We start from the raw sequence: 25209 nt of genomic DNA on the forward strand, positions 1-25209 counted from the left end.
CATTACTGGAAGTTGGCTGAGCCATATTTTGAGATAGAAAAAGTTTTTAGTATTGACGTTGGCAGAGCTGATGATTTGGAAGAGTATAGAAATGAAGACTGGGAAAAATTATTTGTTACATGCATTTGAAAAGGAGGACTAATGAAGTAGTGATAAGCAAACAATAAAACAACTGACAGGAAGATTACCATTAGACCATTGGATTTGGCCAGCAAACAAAGAGCAGAGATGCCGTAAGGGCACTGGATATTGATGAAGGTGGAGAACACCATAAAGACAGAACATGCCATCATTTTTTTATTAGCCAAATCTGTTTAGAGGAAAAAACAACACAAAAAAAACCCCAACCAAAACAGCAGCCAGAATCTGATACAAAAGGATGACAACTGACAAAGGGTTGCTAGTGGTGAGCGTGTGGGAGAAAGGCATCTCGGCCCGAGGCTGGTACTTATCCCGGTCTACATTCCATTGAGTGATGGTGGGCTGCACTGCACCATGATATTTCTGAACGCAAAACCATGGCTCGGAGATTCTACCACAGAAAGCAGTCGTAGTTCAAGCTGTCTTTTTTCCTATACTGATGCTTTCCCAAGATTCAGAAAACCGAAACACGTGGAGAACAGCTGTGTGGGCAAGTCCAGCCCTCTTCAAGGGTAGATCTGCACCTTACGCAGGCAGTTCTTCACATCTCCCATTTTACTGGCACTTTCACACATCACACAGGTTGAGGAGATGTCTCATCTGGGCAGGCAGCTGCTGAGTGCATCAGGCCTTGGCACGGTCACAAAGTTCATGGTGCAGTGCAATAGTGGACAGATCTTTTCGTGATCCTTCAAAACTTCACTCAAGTGTTTCATTTCATCTGTTAGCTTTCCGATTTCTTTTTTCAGGGAGGTATTTTCTTGCTCAAGAGATTCATATTCCTGAAAGGAGGGGAAAAAAAGCTTACTCATAGGCAAAACATTCTCTTCAGTGCTCCACCTTGAGTATATTCATGTAACTGTAGGAAAGAAGTGCCCTGCTTCAAGCCAATGCAGGGAAAAGCACCAGCTGGGCGTCACACTTGGCACCACATGCCTGGTGCCAGCTGCTCTCCTCCAGCCCATGTCTTGCAGTCACCTGTTCAGATGCTCAGGAACTTAGAAGCAGGAAGAGCTGAGCATCGTGCCAGCTTGATGCCAAGCCCCACTTTGTCACAAGCGATTTCAACCACTGCCTTGGTTACTGTGATCCCAAGATGTTTCTGAGCCAGGGCTTCACTGACAATGAGCTTTTGATAATTGCAGGAGAGCTTTGAGATACTCTGCAACAAGCACCTGTGACGGATGTGAGACTCACATGTCACATTTTTTGCTGACTGCACGTCTCAAGTGTCCCTGCCACCAAGACTTCTCATCCCAAATAGAAGAGAGCTCGAGGTTTAGAGCCAGCCCACGGAAAACCCACAGGTGTCCTCACCTCACTGCTGGCCTGGGGCTCAGCACTCGCCCACTCGATCTCACCTCCTGGGGAAAGCTGCAGAGCAAACTTCAAAGCCTACACGTGCCATCAAAGGGCTGACGGGAATGCCTCTCATGCACTGCTCCTCTGGGCAGCCTCATGCTATGTGTGCCACCCTTCCTTGCTGTGGCAGTTTGTATCCCCTTGCTCTTCCTCACACTCTTTCAGCACACACTCACAAAGAGTAAAATAGACACGATCCTCATAACACATCATTGTAGCCAAACTCCAGTAGGGCTCAGCATCCCCAGCTCAGACTCTGCTCTTGGTGCCTCAAGTCCATGGAACAAGCGTTGCCCTCCAGTTGTTCTGTTCCATTTTCAGGGGAGAAAATATCAAACTGTCCTTACTAGGGAAGAATGCCTTCAACCAGATCTGCCTGCAGATCTGAGTATGTGGATTCCCAACGTGACGAAAAGCTTCAAGTCCAGCAGGAACACCAGAGCGGCTGTGGGACAGCGCAGGGCCCAGCAGTGACTCCAAAAAAGCCAGGGGTTACCCCTGTACAGAAACACCAGCACCTGGCTGTCTCGGGTGCTGACTCAGAGGAGATCTGGGAAAAACCAAACCCCAGGCTCTCCATCTCACACCTCCCGGCCTCTGCTGCCTGATCCTTCCACCCTAAGAGAAAGAAGAGGCTGTGCTGAGCCTCCGAAGCTGAGCAACTGACAAAGCCACCACTGTGGCAGCGTAACCAACACCTACCTGCTGAGCCCTAGCTGCAACTAAAGTACTGCTGTGTGAGGAAACGTCCTGAACTAGAGAACAGCAATTCTTCTCCAGCGTTTGCAATGGTGACATGATAAAACTCCACTGCACTGTAATATTGAGAAGCGTTAAGAGTTTCTGGAAGAATCAGATACTTTTATGGTTTTTTGGAAACACCCACTGCTATTTATCAGAGCACACGAGTACAGCAGTAACTGCACCCAGCTCTCTTGTTTGGAGGTTTTGGAGTTCCTAAGAAGCCTTTTCAAAGGGGTATTTCTGTCTCAGACCACAGCTTCAGAATTGAGTTAAGCCAGCAGTGCCACTGAGCATCATGACACGGCACAGCACCGCCACCTTCCCTGCGAGGCATTCACACATGCCACCGTCAGCTCTCCCGGTTCAGCACTAATGCATCAGAAAGCGAGTTTGCTTTAGTCCTGAGAAGCCTGGGATCCAGCCGGCAGGTGGTCACAGGGATGGGAGTAGCGGGCACGACCGCGTGCCTCCCTCCTTCCCGCTGTCACAGATGGCGGAGATGCTTCACCCCACCTGAGCAGAGCGCCGGGAAGCTCCTGAGCGGGCAGCGGGCAGCCGGCAGCGCCCGCCTCTCCTGCACCGACGGCTCCGGGCGGATCGCACGAGGGCAGGCCCAGGCGTGCCGAAGGCGTCCCGTTATTGGAGCGTCCCGGACTCCACGCCCAAGAGCACCGCGTACCCGCTCACCTCGTGAAGTTTGTCTGCCTTTTGCGTTTGTTTCTTCCGACTTCTCTGTGCTGCAACTCGGTTCTTCTCTCTCCTCCTTACTTTCTTATCATCTTCTTCGTGGCTCTGGAAGATAGAAGCAGCTCGCTAGGTGTCAAGGTGCGGGCGGGCGCACCGAGCCAGCCCCTACCTCCCGCACCCAATCTCGGCAGAGCCCCCCCGGCCGCCCCGCTCTGCCCTACCCGCCCCTTACCCGCCCCTACCCTACCTGCTGGCCGCCTTCGGCGCTCCGCGGCACCGCGCTGCCCGCCGCCGGGGCGCCGCACGACATCCCGCCGGCTGCCGCCCGCCCCGGGGCGCCGCGCTCGGCGCCGTTGGGCTCCCCCGGCCCCGCGGCACGGAGCCGTCCCCCCGCTTCGCCCCGCCCCGGCACCTGGGGGGCCCCGGTCGCGGCCCCCGGGGCGGAGCCGTCCGGAGCTCACGTGGCGCCCGCAGGGTCCGCGCCCCGGCCCGACCGGCCCCCGGCAGCCAGGGGGAAGCCCGCGGTCCCCGTGGCGCGGCGCTGCCGGGCAGGAGCCGCCCGAAAATCCCCCGGAGAGCCCCGGGGCTGGCCGCGCCTGACGCCCCTCCGATGGTTAAAACGCCGTCCTGGCCCGAGCGCTGCCTCCCAGGGGCTTTTGCGCGGCATCTGCGCGAATCCCGCGCAGATGCCGCGCAAAAGCCGCCCGAGGTGTGCGCGGCTGACTCACCCCCGCGCACTCCTGGCCGCGGAACACGTGCGACATCGGCTTTCCAAAGCGGCACGACCTCAGAGAATGGGCAGGAGCGCAAGGAGGGGTTCACTGGAGTGAGGACGAGGCACCGGGGCTGGGATACAGCGATTTTCACTTTCGCTACTCGCCCGGTTCCTTTAAATAATAAGGAAATGCCGCACGTTTCTTGTAAAGGCGAAGCAAGACAATGAGTGCAGAGAACGCAGTTGCCGGGACAGAACTCTCTCTGTTCGAACGCGCTGCCGGGAACATTTTAGCAGCCCGAACAATGCTGCTTTTATCCTTCTAAACACTCGTCCTACGTCGCAACTGAAGCGTATCTTCTCCCTGTACTCTGAAGGAAGTGAATTGCCGAGTGCCCCCGCAGATACCCAGCGACATCCTTTCTACGGTGTGTGCGCGTACAGCACCACAAACGCGCGACTCCCGGGGATAACCGCACGTCCCCGCTAGGGAACGTGCCTCTACGCTGCCGTACAGTCGGTCATCAACCCCAGGTATCTTCATAAATCGGCCACTTCCCTATTCTTCTCGTTTCACCCGAAGTCTGAGTCATTCAGCTTAGGTGAAAATGAAGTTGCAGGCTGCAAATGGAGTAAATATAGATCATCCTTCCAGGAAGATCTGGTTGACGGTTCACGTTGATGGGAGAAATGTCCTGCCTGGAGTCCAGGAGTCAGATTGAGGTCAGCATCGCTGAAAGCTTGACCAGGGCTGCCCTGTGGGGAAACTCTTCTCCCCACTATGTCTCACAGCACATCCCGCCTCTGTCTCCTACACTGCCTTCACCTTTCCCAGAGCTCCATGGACCACGGAGGACTGAGCCTCAGAACTGTTTTCAGAGATACTTGGTGGATCCAGTGCAGTTGCAGGACACACACAAAGTCAAGGCACTTAAGAAAGTGAGCAAAGGGTCCATTGGGGCTGCTGGTCCCAGTGGCCCTCAGCATGCGGAAGGCTTGCAGATTTGTGTCTGGAGAAGAAAAAAGCCCCCTTCCTACAAGTGGGGCTTTGAAATGATCCCAAATGAAGTGTTCATGCTGGTACAGGAACCATACACACGTACCCTAGAAGCAGCTGCACAAGCAGGTGATCTAACAGAGCTAAGTCACAATAAGTAAGTTTTCCAATTTATTTATTGATACATGTAATTTATTGGTATGAATTCATCCCGTATTTGTAAAGTGAGGTTTACAGACCCCACAAGGAATGACAGGTCACAGGGAGGTCCTCCTGGACCTGGGTACAATCTGCTCATAGTGACAAAGGAAATGAAAATCAAAATTTGCTTGTGGGAACAAATTTCTGCTTGGTATTAAAGCTATCTCTGGTACATCTGTAGAAATGCCTACACAGTAGTTCCAAGTAACACAGCAGTAAGGGCAGAGCATTGCTATGCAGGAGAGAAAACGAGCCCAGAAAGCAGTCTGAGCTGCTGAGCTTACATTTTATAATCGCAGCATATCAGTAACGTTTGTCTGCACTGAAGCAGCCCACATGCCTTCAGACTGGAGTTGCTGTCTTTAACTTTAATTTAGCATGGCTCTCTGGAAGCGTGGCGTATGTCACAACTGGGTCCCAGAGCACCACATGCCCAAACTTTCAAACAAACAGATGTTGGTGTTTGCATGAAGATTTCTGGAAGAGGGGTGTCATCGCCTCTGTTTAAAAACTACATGCAGTAAGAGTGTGTGGATACAAGGCTGATTTGCAAAATTCCCTGGGTATAGATGGCTCACCTGGCAACATGCACGCCTTTGGCAGCACGTCCTAAAAACGGTAAGATGTTTAATCTCACCCAAAATAACTACAAAATTCAAACTAAGTTTGCAAATATTCCCAAGCATCCTTCACCATTGAGCTGCCTTACAAAATTCAAAGGCTATATAAAGAAAAATGACCAGACGTTTCTTGATGCAATACCAATTCACCCCAAGTTAAAAATAAGAAGCTTGGACGTTGTGACATTTCAGTGGAAACCTGAATAGACAGTCTTCTTGCACAACACTGCTGATTTCTATGAAGTTAGCTGAAGGACAAAAGACTACCGGAAGGGGAGGGGGGTGGGTGGGGAGAAGAAGAGGAATATTTTATGTATTTCTGTCAGTGGAAACACAGATTGCAGACACTGCTAGTTGGAAATATCAATTGCTATAGAAATTTTTAATAAGCATTGGGAAAGCAGATGAACATTCAAGCATGAAGTTCAGTTCATCACCTAGCTTTCATTTCAAGGGAGGTCCTCTGACATCTTTCACTGCTGCGTGGCCAAAAGCAACCCTAAAGATTTGTAAATTCATAGCTGAGGCACTGCACTGGACATCAACTGGTGTTCTTTATTCTTCTTTACATCAGTTATTTGGGCAGCATTCCCAGATGCAGTTTTCTTTTTCTACCCAGCTGTGATTAAAAGGAGGGCCATAGAACCAGGTCTGGCTGCTCTAGATCAAGGCAGCAGACATCCATTCCCACTTCTTTCAAAACCCATGCAGACCGGCTGCCCTGCACTCTCTTACCTCTAACAGGCACCATAGGATGAAGTCATTAGTTCACTTACTAGCCCTTAATCCACACTGCTCGCTCTCCTTATTTCCTAAGGCATTTGTCTTATGTTGGTCATTTGAGATGGTGCCTCTTGAAAGAGATATACCTATTTCTATTAACATAAAAATATTTAAATACTGTAATAGACATGCAAAATCCTGCAGTGCTTGGTGAAGATGTATGCATTTGTGCAACAGTGGGGATTTTCAACCAGAACACACACACACATTCAAACAAACCAGAATTCACTGTGCGAAAAACCATCCTGGTCACACGTTCTGCAGCTTTGCAATTCCAGTCCCTCTCACATCCTGTCCTCTCTTATGTTAGAGGCTTTGTAGCCTTGTGATTAATAGCAGTCGTAAGTTCAAAGGCAGTAAATGGAACTACTTCAGTTACTCCAGCCAAAATTTAACACAGATGTCTTCTACAGCACTAATACACTAACTGTTCAGTCAACATGTATTGCGGGACTAAGACAGACATCCAGATCTTTGATCTTTCTTAGTTGATTTAATTTACTTTGTATAAAAACAGAAGTTTGTATATACAAAAGTGATAGGAGATATTTACATACGATTAAAGATACAGAGCCTTGGTACAGGTGCTCACCTTCACAACATAAACGACGCTACAATCTGTCACGCACTTCCTTGAAAACTGTCAGTCTCTAGACATCAAGCTGCACCTGCCTTCTCACTACATTGCATTCCGTTAGCAAAGCTTCCAAATCACCCTCTATGTACTGCAGGAGGGAATACATGACATATTGGTTAGACACGAGTACTTACTGTAAGCGTATGCAGTCATAAGCTGGAAAAAGTTTGCAGTGGCTAAGGCACAATGCTTAATTTAATACTACTACGTAAATGTCTAGGTACTACTGTGCTTATAATAAAAAATGCTAGCTCAATTTAATCCCATTTACTGTTAATCTCTACTGTTTTAGATTTTTTTGGGTAAGTTTAGTCAAATGCCACAAACGCATGGCCAAGTCGAGATCCTGTAATGTGTACATCTATTGTCCAGGAAAACCCCAGATTGCTTAGATCAGTTATTTACACAAACTGAAATATCAGATGGTAAAATGCAGATGGTCAAATCATTGTTCAGTAGAGCACTCTGCAGGGAAATGCATATAATTATTAAAATTCCAAGTTCAAATCAAGATGACTGCAAATGAGCCGTGCTGATCTAGAAGATTACCTGAGAGGTAGAACAGGAGGGATCAATTTTAGATTTGCACATGGATTTTCTAAAAACTCAAACACTGTACTAAAATTGGTGGGTTTCACATACTCCAGTCTGAAAGTATTTTAAATTTATTTATTAAATATCCAAACTCAGTTTAAATGAAGCATGGTTAGGAGAATTAGACACTCTCCAACATCTTCAGAGATGTGCCTGCTGTATATGAGCACTTACTAGTTTACCAAAGGAGTGCCCACACACATAAAGCATTTGCACAGCTCTGAGAAGCACGAAGGCTGAGGGTAATAAATGCTGTAATAAATGGGCAAAGAAGAGAGTTAATCAGTAAACATACTTGCTGGGTATCAGCAGTGACTGGTTCATATAGGCTTTCATAATACCACCAGTGTAACAGTAAGAAGAGAAATATTTAAAAGAATCAAAAGACTAAATAATCAAGGAATCTCCCTTGTATAGCACTGAATTAGAGAGTAGAATGATTTTTTGTTGTTGTTGTTTTTGTGTTTTTTTTTTCTTTTTAAACTGAATACACTGAACGAGAATATTTCTGAATCTCCAATCCTGAAATTCTAAATGAGAAATCTACATGCTGAGGGTAATTTTCCTCCGTCGAAGCGGGTAGTATCTTCTCTGTGGTGTATCTGCAGCTTTTTTTCTTTTGAACAAAGTGTAAGGATTGTTAGTGGTATCAGCGTCTGTTGGTGTGACTTCTGCTGGTGATACAAAGTTTTGGACACTATTTTCCTCCTTTGCATTACAACCAGTGAAGACTTCTTGACGCAGCTTGCAGAGTTCCAAGGTTGGTTGCCAAGTTAACGCTTGGGAAAAACCTTCTGCTCTTTCTATTAGGGCTGGGAGAGACTGCGAAAACAAATCAAGTATCTCAAGTTACATGGGAAAAGCAATGGTTACAATGAGGGAGATGTTAATTAGATTCTGAGAGGCACAAAAGCTTCAGTGTCTGCAGAGATGATCTTCACAAGATATTTTTTGGATGCTGCAGATTTTAAAATCTCTGTAAGAAACACTTGCTGAAGTCAGAGGGTATTCTTCCTTCCTACTACAATTGAGGGAGAATTCTTCATAGGTATAACTTCAGTAATACAAACCTAAATATGTACTTGCTTCAATAGTACACGCAGGCTTTTTTGTACAAATCTACAACCAAGATAAATTACAACCCTCATTTCATGGCATTATCAAAACAACAAAATGAAACAAAAAAATCCCCTTGGAGCATACATAGATCTCACCTTCATGGCCTCACCAATCTGCTTGGATGCCATTTCAGTCACCTGCTTCAGATCTGTGAGGTAAGCATCTGAGAAAAACACAAAGCTCCAATAAGCTTCTGACACACAACTCCTCCCCTCCTTCCCTGATACTTGCTACTGACTTCTTAACACGGGGCATGAGAAGCAGTGGAGTCCCTCTGTAAAATTAAGCGTACAACATATCTCTTTAATTAGTGTTGGTGATGACAGCTGATGTGCTTCATCTTACTCTTATTACTTCTAATCATGCAAAGTGCAGTAGTGGATAGAGGTCTCAACTGCTGCAAGCCACAGAGGTCTTTGCTAGAAATCCTATAGCTTGTCCAAAACATGAGATACAGAAACAGTATGTGTATAAAGGAGAAGGTTAAAAATAAGTAGATCTGTTTTTCAATCTTTCAAAATCATATCACATTGTGGAAAAAAATTTCCAAAGGATAAACATAACTGTGGAGAAAATTACATGAAGGAAAATAATTTAATGGAGGGGGGAAAATCCTCAGTCTTACAACTTCAGCCTGATAGCAACAACTCAGCTTTCGTTAAAGAAAAAACAAAAAACAAAAGCTACTTTTCATTCTGATTTAATTTCCAAGCAGGAGTAAAAAAGGCACTAATTCTGTTGGGTTAACAACAAAAGGAAGAAAAAGAAGCTTTCAGGAAGACTGAGGCAGACAGCAGTACAGAACACTTGGGGAAATTATTTGACTGCAGTAGCAGTAAGATCATCAACATAACACACGTTTTTGATGACTGATTCACAAACAATAATATTTCTTCTGTTCAGGAGTTAAGGTTTTAAAGTTATTATAAAGTTTTAAAATTATTACATATTATTTTGCATGCTCTCTGCCATTGTCCTGCTTGAGGCACTATGCCATCAAGAAAAACTTAAAATCAGCAGCTAAGTGTGCATCTGGGAACTAAGTTGTCTCACCTACCACCAGTATTTGTCTGTAGGGTGTCACCAGGGCCTGCAGAAGAACACCACATCAGATGGTGCATGCAGTCCTAAATCATTGCAGAGCAAAACACCAATTTGCTTTGAAGTCAATCTAATTAATGCTACTGAAGATAATTTAAGTCAATCACTGCATTCTAGTGCAGGGTGACAGTGACCTCCTGCTGAAACGTAGTATGAAGCAAGAGAGTGTTTTGTTAAATTGCTTGTACTGTGTGTCCCCAGTGCTTATCAAACTTGGCTTAGGGAACACTGTCTGTATATGGATATGGATGCTAAAAAGCACAATCATTCAGAATTTGGAAGAAAAAATATTCAAGTAGTAGCCTCTTCAAATGCAACACAGACGTTTATGATGGACATTCTCTAAAAGAACATGTCCATAAAAAGCAATTCTTACAGTAGAATATGCAGAGTAGAAGGCTGTGAAGTTGTAAGGAAGGAGCTAAGTAAAAATAATTCCAGTGATTATTCCAGGTATACAGAAAGACTGACACACATTTAAATGAAATTTGCCTGCATGAGTTCAGCTTTACATGGACAGCAGTATATTCCTCAGTGTTCAAGGCTTTCCAAAACATAGGGAAATGAAAAGAGGAAATGAAAGGTATTGAGTAATCTAAACATTTTTTGTTTCTGGCCACTGTACTTACTAAACTGGGATACATAAACTTCCCAAATACTACATAATACTAATATTCAGCACAAACTCTATGCTGTCTTAACTGAAGCTTTGCTGTTACCTAACATGAAAAGGTAAGACTGTAGGAGACTGTAGTGCAAGCTCTTACTAGCTTGTGAGTACTTAATTCATATGAGAAGAGCATAGAATTACACACTAGAAACCAAAAGAAATGCAGACATGAAGTGACACTCTTTGCTGATCCTGTTAGCTGCTTTGCTGCACAGGCTGGCACTTCTGGAAGCAACATCTCCTGTTTACAAAGAGGAAATGATGCCTAGAGTGAAGCCAGATCAGCAGAGTGAGAGCTGGAAGCCTGAGCCTTGCTTCTCAAACTTAATTTAACACCTCTGCTTGTTACACCAGCTTTACAGCATGTGAAGTAATCCATAGAGAGTTCTCTGACCATGTTTGTCCACTTAAAACAGCATTGGTATGAAGACTGCTCCCAAAGTAATATCTCCTATGCTACAATGTTGGCCCGCGATGTCAGAGGCAGATGTTGGTGGTGTGGCAGTAGAGACTGAACCTTCCTGCTGACATCCCATTACATGTCATTGCTATGAGACAGATGGCAGCAGAGGAGCAGTCTGACAAAATGGCATCTGATACAGCAGTGCATATCAAGCAAAGGTGTGCCACTGAATTCCTCCATGCAGAAAAAACTGGCATCCACTGACATTCATCAGTGTTCTCTGAATGTTGATGGAGACCAGACAGTGGATGTGAGCACAGTGAGGAAGTGGATGGTGCATTTCAGCAGTGGTGACACCAACATGAAATACAAGCCTGTTCTGGACAGCCATGCACAGCTGTCACACCATGAAATGAAGAGCACCTAGATCAGCTCATCCACACAAATTGGCAGATTATAACCGGAGAACTGTGTTCGTAGCTGAATATCAGCTTCAAAGTATTGGATATGATGGTGGCAACATTGGAAAGTCTGCACCAAGTGTGTCTCATGAATGCCTGTATGCAAGTTTGTCAGAACCTACTGAATTTGCAGTACAGGTCTGAAGGTGACAGTTTCCAGGATCACATCATTATCAGTGACATCATGTCATCACTGTGAGTTGGAGTCAAAACATCAATCTGTGGATCAGTGACACGTGACTTCCCCATCGAAGATGCAGCCCTCAGTAGGTAAAGTGATGAGCACAGTCTTTCAAGATAGGAAAGGAGTGATCCTTCTAGATTTCCTGGAACCCGGATAAACCATAACTCGACCACTACATCCTGATGCTGACTAAGCCAAAGGATTGAACTTCCAGAGCCAGGCCAGGGAATAAAGCAACCTTTCTCTTGCAATACAATAAAAGCAGGCCCCATATCCGTCTGGAAGCCATGGAGCACACTGCCAATCTTAGCTGGACTGTCCTACCACACGTACCATATAGTTCAAATTTGGTGCCTTCTGACTTCCGTCTGTTTGGGCCAATGAAGGATGGTCTGCATGAGCAACATTTTCCTAGCAACGACACTGTCATAGTAGCTGTGAAATAGTGGGTTACTTCCATGGGTGCAGATTTTTACCAGTGCACATTCAGGCTCTTGTTCGTCACTGGCTAAAATGCATAGCTAACAGTGGTGACTGTTGAAAAATACTGTTTTGTAGCTAAGAATTTGCTCTATCAAATAGAGTTTGTATCTGTTATAATTTGCACGGAAAAAAAAAAAAAAAAAGAGGCATTACTTATGGAGCAACTTACATACATTCTGTCATTTTTCAGTACATAAAAACAGGCAAGGCATTTCTTTAGGCCAGCTACAGAAAAAGCACCTCCTATTCTACTATTGCAAAGTACACAGCACCTTGTACAAATGCCTCAGAACAAGGAATAACCTTTCCAAAGCATGCAGCAAACTTAGGACATCTTTCACAGTTTTACATAAGCAGAATAAAATTTGATGCATGCCTTACAAGTGTGGAGAGCCAACCCTATCAGCAGTGATACCACAGGACAGCTTTCAATTCCCCGAGGAAGCCGCCTGATTAGGAAGAGAGACTGAAGTATTTCTAGTATTTATATAGGAAGGAAGACAAGACTGGCCAAAGTATAATGTCAGCGGTCCATCCAGTTCCGCATCTTGCCTCCACCCAATGGTGAAGAAAAGAGGTGAGAACAGAAGGTGAACAGAGGTAAGAGAAAGTGAATATTTGACATTTTCTTCTCCGTGCCCTCATAGTGGCATCTTCTGCCTTTAAGCACAGTATATAACAGCAGAGAGCATTCAGAACAAGAGAAATGCATACAGATTAATAAGCTAATGCAGCAGTACTGCAATTATAACAAAACTTCCAGCTATTTTAGCTAATTTAGTTAATATAGTCAATAAAGATAAATAAATTTAAAGAAATAAAACTTCTTAAACGTTTGTTGCTAGGCAGGAAGGAAGGCAGTGTTCCCTCGGTATACTGCTGTCCTCCCCTGAGAAATCATTACCTTGAGAAGGCTGTGATTTAATCTCTTCTGGCGTTATGACAGGCTGGTAGAGCTTCTGCAAATTCAAAACAGAAAAAATCTGAAACGCTCCCTTGCTTTAACAGATATCTAATATATACATGGCAGCTAGAATAATGGAGAAAGGCTAATAGAAGGAGATGGTGGTGGAATTATTTAGAGTGTACTAGATGTTTAGTTTATAGATACTCAACTACTAGAAAGAATGATCTGATTAACATAAGTTCACTGAGAACATGTCTCCAGAATCTCCTTTAGTTTATGGAATTCTAATTATTAAAGCATGAGAATTTCTAAATTAAAATCCACATGTTCTGGAAGAACCATTACCATCTGCTGAACAACCCAGGAAAAATAACAGCTCTGACTCCAAAGGAACCATTCACAAAAACAGAAGAAGGTCAGCTGCAGAATAAAGGAGTCTGAGAAGCAACCTAAGTAAGTCATCTACTTTAGGATTCAGGTGGAACATAGCTCTCCTTTTCCAAACGATCAAAAGGTCTTGTTAAATCTTGGTGTTTTGCAACAGCAAGTTTTCACAGAATCGCATAACATCCCGAGTTGGAAGGGATCCACATGGATCATGGAGCCCAGCTCCTGGCTCCACACAGGACCACCCAAAATTCAAACCCTATGTCTGAGAGCACTGTCTGAACACTGAGCTGAGCATGGGTCACACTGCTTCTTTCTTACTGCATGCATATTTGTACAGTGCTGATACACCCAAGACTTCTCTCTTCCAGGCTGAACAATCCCGTCACACCAATGACTCATCACTGGACTTGCTTCAATTTGTGCACATCTTCCTCACGCTGAGGAGCCCCGAGTTGGACTCAGTACTTCTGATGCGTCTCCTCAGGGCTGAGAAGAGTGAAAGAATCACACCCTCAGCCTGCTGGTAGTGCTCTTCGTCATGCGGTTCAAGAGGCTGTTGGCCTCCTTTGCCACAAGGGTGCGTTTCTGGCTCACGGTCAGCTTGTCACTCAGGGCCTGTTCGGCAAAGCTGCTTTCCAGCTGTGGGGAAGCCTGGCCTGGTGCATGTGGTTATTTCTCCTCCCAGCATTATCTTTTGCCAAAATTCACGAGTTTCCTGTCAGCCCATTTCCCCAGCACATCCAGGTCCCTCTGAACAGCAGCACAACCACGTTCCTAACTTGACACTTGTCTACCATTCCCTCAAGTTATGTTTTCCTTGTTCGAATGTTTCGCACAGGTTTTGGAAGCCTATGGTTCCTGAAGGCAAATCTTACCAGGAAAGACAAAGGCAAAGAAAGGACTACGTTTCTTGGCCTTTTCCATGTGCTTGGTCATCAGTCCCATTCAGAAAGGAAGAGCATTTTCCCTAATCCTCTTCTTTTTTCTTCATCTGTTCACATACGCGCTCACACAGAAATGGCTCAAACAGTGTATCACAGTCCAGAAACCCCTGTCTTTTACCCCTAGAGATTCAGATGGTTTTTTTCCTCCAAAATCATATAATAAAGCACCTATCATTAGGCCATTAATCTGCCAGAAAACCAAGATGGTTTAAGAATGTATTCAAAAGTCGGACACTTAAAAAACGTACTTCAGGAGATGGGGAGAAGTTCACAGCTCTTTAGGGTGAATACGAGAAAGAAAACTGATGTCTAGTTAACCTGCAAGTAAGCCAAAAGGAGTCCTAATGTAACTGCAGAAAAGAAACTTAGCAACTAAGAACATGACTAAGAACATTGGCTGCCCAATGCCAATGATTACTTTACACTCAGTGTCAAAAAAATGAAATCGATGAACCTATTCATAATCCACACTACCTTTTTTCTTTCTTTAGTGAAAGTACTCAGTGTAGTTACTGGCTCAACAGAAGTACTTAGGAAAAACATAGACATCCTTTAAAAAGCCAAATACTGCATGTGGTAATATATATGCCTGCATGTATTGTAACAGTACTTCAACCAGCCTTCAGATAGGAACTTTAGAAACCTGAATTTTACAAGATAAATAGGGGTAAAACTGACTTGTAAAGCACAAATCATCATGTGGGAAAAATGTGCCTCAGTAATTTGCTGAACTGTAACATGGGCCTAATTCATTCGTAGTCACAGCAGCTTGTAATAACCCTTATTTTACTGGAGAACAAATTAATGCAAATTCACGCAAGGAAAAAATTTCATTATATGACAAAATCAAATGCAACTGTGGGAAGAAACTTAAAGGTCAACACTTGATGATTTGTTCCTTCAAATTACACACACCAGCTATAACTATAAGCAAAGCTTTTCTGAGCATCTGTGTTACTCACCAACATCTCTTGCTCTGCTTTCATGGTCTGGATAGCATGCACCAGTATCTTCTTAGGCCACTGCTTACGTTTTGTTGCTGTCTCTACTATCAGTTCATCAAGCTGATCTTCAAGAATTTTGATGTTGGCACCTAACAAAGTTGCAACAAAGTTATTGTAACGATGCTCCTACCTACAATGTTTCTTTTCTTTGAGACCTGAACAATTCTATGATTCTCAATGAAGATAAATACATCTGTCCTGGATCTCTAGCGAGTAAAAAATCGCCAATGCTCTAAGCGTTCTGAATCGAAGCCAAAAGTCTCACAAAGAAGTGGTTACCTTTTAGCTAACTTGTTTCTCAACTGAAAGAAACAATGCAAGCTGTTGCAAGAAAAGTGATTTGATCCGTTTAATTTTGTGTAATTTACAAGCATTGAACAAGATGCAGCTGTCCAAGCAGTAAGCTGAAGGCTAACTGACTTTGCATCATATAGAACACAGGCATACATTGTAATCATTAAATCAATCCATGCATTTTTGATAACATGTACCACCACCTTAACGAAACCTTGTTCCCAGAAATATTCCTCTGGGATGCACTTCATGGGAAGACAGAAAAGCAAAATTTAGTCTGCTTTCAAACTTTGATGCCAAAGACTGCATCTGATAGGAGCCAACTTTCACAGCCTTCTTTTCCAATCAAGATTAGGTTAAATGTGTAGAAAATGAGTATTTTGACTTCTGTTACTGTACTACAAATACTCAGCTTCTCCAAGACTGCAGTTAAACTTGACAATTTTTAAAGCTTAATGCACTGTTTTATAAGTGCCTTCAGCATTTGGACAAATAAATGCCTGCACTGTTCTGATGTCACAAGCCATCATTACAGACCATAAAAATTATGAGTTATGGAAGAAAACAGAATTAACAGCTCAATGTTATACTCTAACCTTGCATAACTGAGAATGCATAATTCTACATTCATTCATTTGCACACCTATATTTCTTTTTTCCATCAGCGGAGGCTTAAAACCCCAACAGTGGTCTTGTTTTATAATTTTTACACTGAACTTTGAAATTTTCTTAGAATTTACATTCACAGTTTCCAGTGATGTTAAACACAGCTTGCAAAGCCATGCATTATTGTCAATCTAGTGGTAACAAATGGATTTTGAGCACCCTCTCTTGGTCAAGCTGTGCAGAATCAGGTGATGATTAACCTCAGAAAGTTAAAAACAAGTTTTGAGAGTTGGTGGGATTCTTTATTTTTTTAGACTTGCCATTAAAAGAGCCAATTTAACCCTCAGTGTAACCCTCTGAGCTCAGTGATCCAGCCAGCATTTCCACCTACCTAAACTATTTCATCTTTGCTTGGATAACGGCAGAACACCAAGACACCAAGAGGCTTGGCATCTGGAGTACATGATGTATGAGAAGCATACAGGAATTTGTTCAGCATAAAGAAAGCTACAGGAGAAATCTGTTATCCTTGTCTAGTTAAAGGGTGGTTCTAGAGAGGATGGAGGCAGGCTCTTCTCAAAAGTGTGCAGCTTAAGGACAAGAGGCAACAGATATGGTGCAGTAAAGGAAATTCCAGTAGCCACAAGGAAGAAAATTTCACCATCTGAACAATCAACCACTAACTCCCCTGTGTAGAGCTGAAGCCTCCACAGTTGGATCCATCCTATTGCTTCATTTCAGCTTTAAAAATAGGTCAGCAGGCCCTGGTCCATCAGATTTTGTATACTCCCTTTATTCCTATGAGAAAAGTTATTGAAGTGGAACATGCTCTTTCCCAACCTGAATTAAAAATTATGTTTTGGAATAGCAACTTTCTAAAATCTTTCTGCAGGTTTTCTATTAAAATTAGTTGAACTTTATTTTATTTCCTATGTCAGTATCAGATGTTGTGGGTGTTTCTAAACTACTTTTCTCTAGTAAAGAACAGATCCTTTTAAGTTATTTAGGTACCATAATAGTGACAGCTAAAACTGTGCCTATCTGTAAGCACCTTGCTATAGGCATCAACCAGAACAGTGCTCCTTCTAACAAAGCTGTCTTCCCTTTTGTACTGTCACAGATACTTTTTGCTATACCTTTTAGTTGCTTTTCCCTTACAAACAATGCTCTGCAAGAACCATGTTCCTGCTGTGCAGTACTTCAGTTTTTTATACAGACGCAGCCAAGCTTGAGTTCCAATTCATCTGCTTCATGAGAGTCATTGTTGCCACTCTACTAGAGGAAGAAGTGCCCAATTAAAAATACCACATCTAAAAAAAACCCAACTATATAAACACATGTAAAATGAATGAAAGACCATACGTACTGCTTGGTTCAGAGTCAGCTGATGTCTCTGCCCAGAGCTGCCCATTAACAGTAACATTCTCTCTCACTGCTGCCTCAAAGTTCTGCAAGAGATGCATAGGCTGGAAAAGTTATGCTTTAGACACACATGTGCAACATCAGCACAGAGGACCCCTCCTGTATGAGTGCCTGGCTTGGCAGACAAGAATCACGGAATCCTTAAGATCGTGAAGATCCAACCATCAACCTGGCACTACCAACCAAGTGCAGCACTACGCCACATCCCTCAGTGCCACGTCCACGTGATTTTTAAATATCTGCAGGCAGGGGAACTCCACTATGTCCCTGGAAGGCCTGTTCCAATGCATGACAGCTCTTCCTATGAATAAATTCTTCCCGACATCCGAACTAAACCTCCTCAGCACAATTTGAGGCTGTTTCCTTACATACTATCACTTCTCCCTTTGGACTCGATGATCTTTAAGGTCTTTTCCAACCCGAGTGATTCTATGCTCACTCGTGGTGTTACCGACTCCCCTCCTCGCTGCAGCCTCCTTTCAGGCAATTGTAGAGCAATGAGGTCTCCCTCCAGTCTCCCCTCCTGCAGACCAAAACTTCCCCCAGCCCAAACAGCCCCAGTTTCCTCAGCCATTCCCTGTTTTCTGGCCCTTCACCAGCTTCTGTGCTCTCCTCGAGCGCGTTCCGTTCTTGCAGCCACAGCCCCGCCCCCCGTGCCTCTCCGCCTCTCCACCCCACGCTGACCGCCCGACGCGGCAGACCGAGCCGTAACGGTCAGCGCCAACCGGGCCGCGGGGTTCGCGGTGCCGTACCCAGATCGCGTCGTCCGCGGCTGCGGCGCCGCCCGGCTGCCCCTGCGCCAGGCCCCGCAGGAAGGGCGCGCACAGCCCCACCACCTCGTCCAGGCCGCGCCGCGAGCAGCAGCGCACCCGCGCGTCCCGCCGCTCGGGCGGCCCGGCCGCCATTTCCCGCCTCCTCCGAACTGAAAATGCCGGCCCGGAAGCACAACCCGCCACTCCCCCGCCCCTTCCCTCTCGAGGCCGAGGCCGGGCGCGGCGCGGCGGCATGGCGGCGAGGCCGGTGGACTGTCACTGCCACCTCTCCGCGCCCTGCTTCCAGTCGGTGAGGCGCCGCGGGGAGGGCGGGCGGATGGGGACCGGAGCGGCGCGGCCCGGCGCTGAGGCGCTGCGTGTCTATTGCAGGACGTGGCGGCCGTGGTGCGGGCGGCCCGGCAGGTGAGGCGCGCCCCGCGGCCCGGCAGGTGCGGCGCGCAGCGCGGCCTTCAGCGCTGTTTGTGGCTGTGACAGGCGGCGGTGGCGGCGCTGGTGGCGGTGACCGAGCAGGCGGGGGAGTTCCGCGGCGTGCTGGAGCTGTCCGACAGGTGCGAGCCGACGGCCAGGCGTCCGCGGCCCGGCGGGACTGTGATCGTGCTGCCCGCCCCGCTGCTCGGGCTTTCGGTCCCGCCTCAGACTGGCTCGGCCCGACGCTCTGTTCTAGGTTCCCGGGGTTCGTGCTGCCGTGTCTGGGCGTTCACCCTGTGCAGGATGTTTCTCCAGAAGAGCAACGCAGCGTTACTTTAAAGGTAAATTAGTGGCGGGTAGCCTGGCGCAGCTGTGATGTGCTGCTGTGTGGACGTGTCTGAGGGACAGGCTGAGCAGGAGGCACAGGAGAACCTCTTGAGGTTCAGCAGATCCAAGTTGTAAGGTCTTGTACCTGGGTCGTGGCAACCCCCACTATTGGTACAAGCTGGGGGGTGTAAGAGTGGAGCACAGCCCTGCCAAAAAGGACCTGGAGGCACTGGTGGATGGCAAGCTGCACAGGAGCTGGCAGTGCGCCCTCACAGCCCAGAAAGCCAACCGGATCCTGGGCCGCACCAAAAGAAGCACAGCCAGCAGTGTGAGGGAGGTGATCCTGCCCCTCTGCTCTGCGCTGATGAGGCCTCACCTGGAGTACTGTGTCCACATGTAGAGTTCTCAGTACAGGAGAGACATGGACCTGTTGGAGTGCATCCAGAGGAGGACTACAAGAATTATTCAAGGAATGTAATACCTTTCCTACAAGGACAGGGTGAGAGAGCTGGGGCTGTTCAGAACAGAGAAGAGAAAGCTCCAAGGAGACTTGACAGCAACTTTTCAGTATCTAGAGGGATGCTGTAAGAAAGAAGGGTACAGACTCTTTATTAGGGTCTGTTGTGTTAGGACAGGGGGACTTGGTTTTAAACTAAAAGAGAGGAGTTTCGTATTGAGATTGGATGTAAAGAAGGACTGGATGACCTTTGAGAGTCCCTTCCAACTCAAACAGTTCTGTGATTCTATGCTATGGCTGCGCTGGAGATGCAGGGGGCTGCCCTGGTCTGCCTGATTTCCAGTTAGTTGTGTTTCTGTGAAGTGGAGGACGCAGCAGACCAAACCCCAGGGCCTGCAGCATAGCATCTGCCTGTGTGACTTCAGCAGCACTGAGAGCCATCTGGCCCCAGAAGCGATGCTGCTGGAAAGCAGTTCTAAAAATCCCAAGTGAACAGCTTGCTTACAGTGAACAGAATGCATCTTGTTTGCAGATGGCCCTTTGTTAGCGTGGGACTGGGAGAATACCAGTTTTTGTCCTTAGCCTGGGGAGCTTGAAGAACTGCCTGCAGCCATGTAACATGACCAGACTATGGGCTTTGTTACTACTTCTGGTCCTATGAAAAGTTCACCTTGAAAGGAGGGGTCTTTGAGTAAAGCAGGAAAATCCTGCAGTCTTTGAAATACTGCTGATAGCTCAACTTCCAGTGATAGCACGTTTAAGGTACAAAATTTAAGAGGAGTGAAGGGAAGGGCTGATGGTACAAAGCTGGGAGAAGTGGCTGACACAGCAGAAAGCTGTGCAGTCGCTCAGCAAGACCTCTGCATGTTAGAGAGCAGGGTAGAGGGAAACCTGATGAGGTTCAGCAAGTGCAGGTATAGGGTCCTGTGCCTACGGGGGAATAACTGTATGCATCTGGTTAGGGGCTGACCTGTTGGAAGGCAGCTCTGCAGATAAGGACCTGGGGGACAACAGATAGGCCATGAGCCAGCAGTGTGCCCCTGTGGCCCAGAAATCCAAATTAATCACAACTTTGCATTTATAAAGCTTCCACCTCAAAGTCAGGGTTGCTTTTGTTCTTGCAGGATCTGGATGCAGCATTGCCACTTATAGAACTCTACAAAGATAAGTTGGTGGCAATTGGAGAAGTAAGTAGAATTCCAAAATGGGTTCAAATGTATATGGCTTTGGCAGCATCTGCCACCAGTTACAAAATCTTAGTGAATGCTTGGCTTTGTATATGTGATAAACATTGCTGGCCGTCTGAAAAAACCCCACAACTAATCAGTAATTCTCTTAACGTGCTCTCCTTCCTAGATTTGCCCAAATCCCTGCTTTCCTTCATTATATTGTTATTAGGAAATAGTTACCCTTGTTCAGGTCCTTTCTCCCTTCTGCAACACAGTTAGGCCAACCTATGGTTTCAGCATGCCTTGGTGGCTTACATAAGTCCCTTTCCCTTGTCTGTCTCTACCCACACAATGTCTATTATATTGTATTTCCTTATAAACAAACTGAAGCTTGAAAACTTTAGGGTAGAGTCCGTCCCTTTGGTATGTTGGTAGCAGAGGGGTTTGTGGCTGGTTCTTGCTGGAGGAAAGGCAATTGTTGAGAGAACTTGGCTAAACTTGTCATGTGTGAAGCCAGGAGTTGAACTTGGAGTTGATCCTTGTGGGTCCTTTCCAACTCAGGATGTTCTGTAGTTCTGTTTTGTTCCTGTACTTTAACCAGGTTTTTGGTTTGTATAACAGTAAATTTGGCTTCTTTGATGAAGTTTAAATTCTGTTTGAATGTATTTAGATAAAAAAGCTATAAAATTAATGGGTAATTTTTTTGCTAGGGATAGGACTAAGTTACAGGTTCAAGTTGGAAATTCAGCTTAGATTGGAGATCCAGCTTTGAGATTTTATCTGAAATAATATTTAATAGTATAGAAAAACTCAGAAAACTGCTTACAGATTAAAATGCTAAGTACAGTCGCTGCCTTCAAGTGCTTTCATAATTGAAAGTCTTGTCTTGAGAATGAATTCCTTTCTGAATTAAGCTACAGTGTGGCTACAACCTTCTTAATTGCCATCTTTCATAAATATGTTTTGTAATACCTTGCAGGTTTGAAACTTTTTTTTTCTTTTTCTCTGTGTGCTATTGTGATTTAGTCAAGCCTTAGACCTGTACAACTTTCTCACTTTTGTTCTTGTACCGTAGGTTGGATTAGATTTCACTCCTAGATTTGCCAGCACAGATGAACAGAAGGAAGGACAAAGACAGGTTCTGATCAAGCAGGTTGAGTTAGCAAGAAAACTGGATTTGCCTTTGTAAGTTTTACTAATAGGAGAGTTTTCCAGATCTCAGTAACCTCTGTACATTGTTCCCAGGATTTATGATTACTAAGAGCCTCCCGAACTTACATGGCTTACACTGGTATTAGTGTCCTGGCAGTCTCCAGCTTGAGATGTAATTACTGAATTTTGCCCATGAATACAGTGGAGTTCCCTAGCGTGTCTTCACAGTGTTGTTGCTAAATATTCACTGTGGCTAAAATGATTTAAATACACATCTCTAGACTTTTTTTACTCTAGTAAAAGTGCTAACACAGATTGTTTTCTTCCCAACATGCTGTTGGTTCATTGCAGCCTCCTCTAGAGAGCCTCCTTTAGCAAGGAACTGGACTAGATGACCTACAGGCGTCCCTTCCAACCCCTCTGATTCTGTGATTCTGTGGTGTATGTTTATTGAAAAATAAATACAAATACTGTTGCTTAATTTCCTAATGCCACGGCTCTCTCTCTTTCCTTTGCAGAAATGTTCACTCCCGCTCAGCTGGAAGACCAACCATTAATCTCTTAAAGGAGCAAGGTATGTTTCTAATGCATTTTTTCCCTTCTTATTTTTTGCCAACAGAATTTCCTAGAATTTCTTCAGTTTTGTAATGCTTTCCTATCATGTTGTGCCCAAGAAACTTGTGAAGAGTGGTGCGGAGATTCTGTATTCACTCTTTGGTGGGGTTGAGGTCCAGTTTGAAGTGGACACTGTGAACATGCTGTAAACCCTGCTAATAAATTGGTTTGTTTCTTTTCTCCAAGGTGCTTCAAAGGTGTTGCTTCACGCGTTTGATGGGAAGCCATCTGTAGCCATGGAAGGAGTGAAAGCTGGATACTTCTTCTCCATTCCTCCTTCCATTATAAGGAGTGATCAGGTAACACTTGAAGGGGATCACTCCTGCTCGGTGCTTGGGGACTGCAGGCAGTAGTTGGCAGCTTAACACATTGGCAAACGTAACTACATTTTTACTGTGTAACTACGTATTTTTTACTGTGCAGCTCGAAGGAATGCTTGGTTGTTTGGTTGTTTTTCATTAAGTCTATTCAGTATAAAAGACTATCATAGAGATGTGATTATAGTCACTTGATGCTTTTTGATAGAAGATCCTGCTTTCAGTTAAAACTGCCTTTTTACTTTGGTTATGTTTCTGTCTGGGACTTTTGCCATAGCTGGACATTTGGGGCAGAAATTTTGGCTAAAACAATTCAGCTATTCATGAGAAGCAATCATTAAGAAAATGAGCATTTTTTTTCCCTCATTTTATTGTATTCTGATGAACTTTTCTTCGGACATTTTTGATTCTGTAATGCTCTAGAGCAGGGAGGTGACACATGGAAAAGCACTAGTTTCTATCTCACTGCTATGGCACTTCTTGTTCAAAAGGAAATCCCCTTACAGTTGGCTAAGTTACAGGTCTTTGAGAAATGCTGATTAGTCCATGGCACGCTGCTCAAAGCATCAGCTACACTGCTTAAGATCAGCACTGGCCAGTTTCAGCCCTCGACTCAGTGAAATGCTGCTTCTGTTTCTACTGTGGGCTGCTCAAACTATGCTGACTTCTCAGATCAGTCAGCAGTCTGCTTCCATCCTGCACCATCATCATTTTCTGTGATAAGCTCAGGAAATATACGACGAGAAAAGGCATCAGTCAAGTGGGAAGGTTGTGAGGGTGGATATGGTTGGGGATGAGGGCAGGAAGCTGCAGAAAGGAGAGCAAACTGGAGCTGAATGGTGAAAGCAGAAAGGGGAATAAAGATATTAAAATGCTGTATATACAGAAAAGTGGTAGACTAAAACTGCAATGACAATCTGATTCTGTGCAATATTACCACATTATTTGATAAAGTAATAAAGGATCCAGTATTCAGGTAAAAGTGCTTCAGATGTTCAGAGTCACAAAAAATGAGATAATTCTTTTTTTAAAGGGACATCTTGGGCGTTTCCTGGTATTCTTGCTGCCATTCTGAATTTGCTGATAGTATACTGACAGTGGCATCAGAGTCTTTCAACATTGCTTTTAAGTGCAGAGCTTATCTTTATATCTTATATTTTTTTTCCCACAAGTGTAAGTGCATAAAACATTTAATGGTTCTCTTTACTGTCTTCAAGAAGCAGAAACTTGTGAAAGTGTTACCTCTGGAAAGTATATGCTTGGAAACCGACTCCCCTGCTTTGGGGCCTGAAAAACAGGTAAATGGTGGGGGGGATTTCTATGTTTGTATATCCACAATGACTCCTCGTCCTTGTGGAGGTTAGTTGCTAGCACGGGAGAGAGGAGGAGTGTAGGCATTGACAGGGGATGAAGGAGATTGCCAGGTGGAAATTTTGAAATACACAATTCAGAGAAATAGCTATAGATATAAGGGGAATAAGATTCAAGGACAATAGATACCTGTAATTTCTGTACCATAGATAGGTACAGTGTGACTGAAGGTGTGTCAGGAAGTGAATCCGAAGCACTTGCCACCTGGAGGGATCTGTTATTTGCTCTGTTTGATTTTTATTTTTGTTTTTTTTTAATCCAGGTGAGAAATGAACCAAAAAATATTTACATTGCTGCAGAATATATTGCTAAAATTAAAGGAATTCCAGTTGAAGAAGTTATAGAAGTGACGACACAGAATGCACTGAAAGTATTCCCCAAACTTCGTAACTTCCTTCAGGTATAGACTTAGAAACTGATGTTGTTGAAACTATTGGTTATGATGTAATAAATAAAACCAACACACATCTTGGCCTTGAGTTTTGCTATCAGAGAGGTCAAGAAGTGAGCATGGTGTTGCACAGATACAATTCACAACAAATATACTGAGTTCATCAGAGGTTTTCTGTGTACAGCATTATTGGCTCTTCAATGTGATAAAGATACGTTGTTCTTCATTCCACTGACTGGAAGTCACTTGTCTGTGGCCCTGCTAGGACCTGCTTGAAAACCCCAGAAGGATGGAAGTGCTGAGTGTCAGTAAGACAGGGCTCTGAGCCGGGCAGGTGTAGCAGCTCCAATTCTTTTTGATATGCAGCTTGAGGGAAAGAATGGCAGTCCTTCTACTTTCCCCCTCCTTTTCCCTTGCTTATAGTAACTTAACAGTTGTTCAGATCTTGGTTATTTTGAGAGGGGTGTGCTTTTATTAGTTTTTGAATCGCTCTCAAGGGAAGAACTTAGGATTTGGTCTTATCTGCAGGCCTACTCTTCTGTCTGCCCCGTATCAGGATGTGAAAGAGCAACAAGTCCAGTGTTCTGAGATCTTAGAGGGACTTGTCTGCTGTGGATTCGGCTATGACTGCCAGTGTTCTAAAAACTGGATATTGTGTTGTCTCACAGTACCTTGCATGAACTGAAATGTGCTGAAATACTGGGCTGAAATTTGTATTGACTTAAACAGTGAAGAGGTGAATTACAAATAACACTTGTTC

At 44.7% G+C, this 25209-nt stretch overlaps 3 protein-coding genes across 8 annotated transcripts; 1 reads left to right on the forward strand and 2 right to left on the reverse strand.

Annotated features, from left to right (window-relative positions):
• Positions 1-271: 271 nt before the first annotated feature.
• Positions 272-3830, reverse strand: BATF3 (basic leucine zipper ATF-like transcription factor 3). Of its 2 annotated transcripts, none has more exons than XM_052687120.1 (3): positions 3663-3830; positions 2935-3039; positions 272-923 (listed from the first exon to the last, which is right to left on the reverse strand). In XM_052687120.1, exons 1-3 carry the CDS (start codon positions 3696-3698, stop codon positions 738-740), a joined length of 327 nt encoding a protein of 108 aa, XP_052543080.1. In that variant the 5' UTR covers positions 3699-3830; the 3' UTR covers positions 272-737. The 2 variants fall into 2 exon arrangements, with proteins under 2 accessions (XP_052543080.1, XP_052543077.1); XM_052687117.1 differs by lacking the exon at positions 3663-3830 and adding an exon at positions 3182-3278.
• Positions 3831-6723: 2893 nt separating this feature from the next.
• On the reverse strand, positions 6724-18476 carry NSL1 (NSL1 component of MIS12 kinetochore complex). Of its 2 annotated transcripts, none has more exons than XM_052675906.1 (6): positions 18222-18476; positions 17414-17495; positions 15106-15236; positions 12807-12861; positions 8696-8763; positions 6724-8303 (listed from the first exon to the last, which is right to left on the reverse strand). In XM_052675906.1, exons 1-6 carry the CDS (start codon positions 18474-18476, stop codon positions 8025-8027), a joined length of 870 nt encoding a protein of 289 aa, XP_052531866.1. In that variant the 3' UTR covers positions 6724-8024. The 2 variants fall into 2 exon arrangements, with proteins under 2 accessions (XP_052531866.1, XP_052531869.1); XM_052675909.1 differs by lacking the exon at positions 18222-18476 and adding an exon at positions 17909-18058.
• Positions 18460-24525, forward strand: TATDN3 (TatD DNase domain containing 3). 4 transcript variants are annotated; one of them, XM_052675924.1, is made up of 10 exons: positions 18460-18531; positions 18612-18644; positions 18717-18790; positions 18907-18991; positions 20559-20621; positions 21679-21788; positions 22274-22329; positions 22557-22669; positions 23905-23985; positions 24321-24525. In XM_052675924.1, exons 1-10 carry the CDS (start codon positions 18475-18477, stop codon positions 24462-24464), a joined length of 816 nt encoding a protein of 271 aa, XP_052531884.1. In that variant the 5' UTR covers positions 18460-18474; the 3' UTR covers positions 24465-24525. The 4 variants fall into 4 exon arrangements, with proteins under 4 accessions (XP_052531884.1, XP_052531894.1, XP_052531915.1 ...); XM_052675934.1 differs by having other exon boundaries at positions 23908-23985; XM_052675955.1 differs by lacking the exon at positions 20559-20621.
• Positions 24526-25209: the final 684 nt, after the last annotated feature.

The sequence above is a fragment of the Tympanuchus pallidicinctus genome, unplaced genomic scaffold (assembly GCF_026119805.1).
Source record: "Tympanuchus pallidicinctus isolate F22 unplaced genomic scaffold, pur_lepc_1.0 scaffold1, whole genome shotgun sequence".
Taxonomy (NCBI): Eukaryota; Metazoa; Chordata; class Aves; order Galliformes; family Phasianidae; genus Tympanuchus; species Tympanuchus pallidicinctus.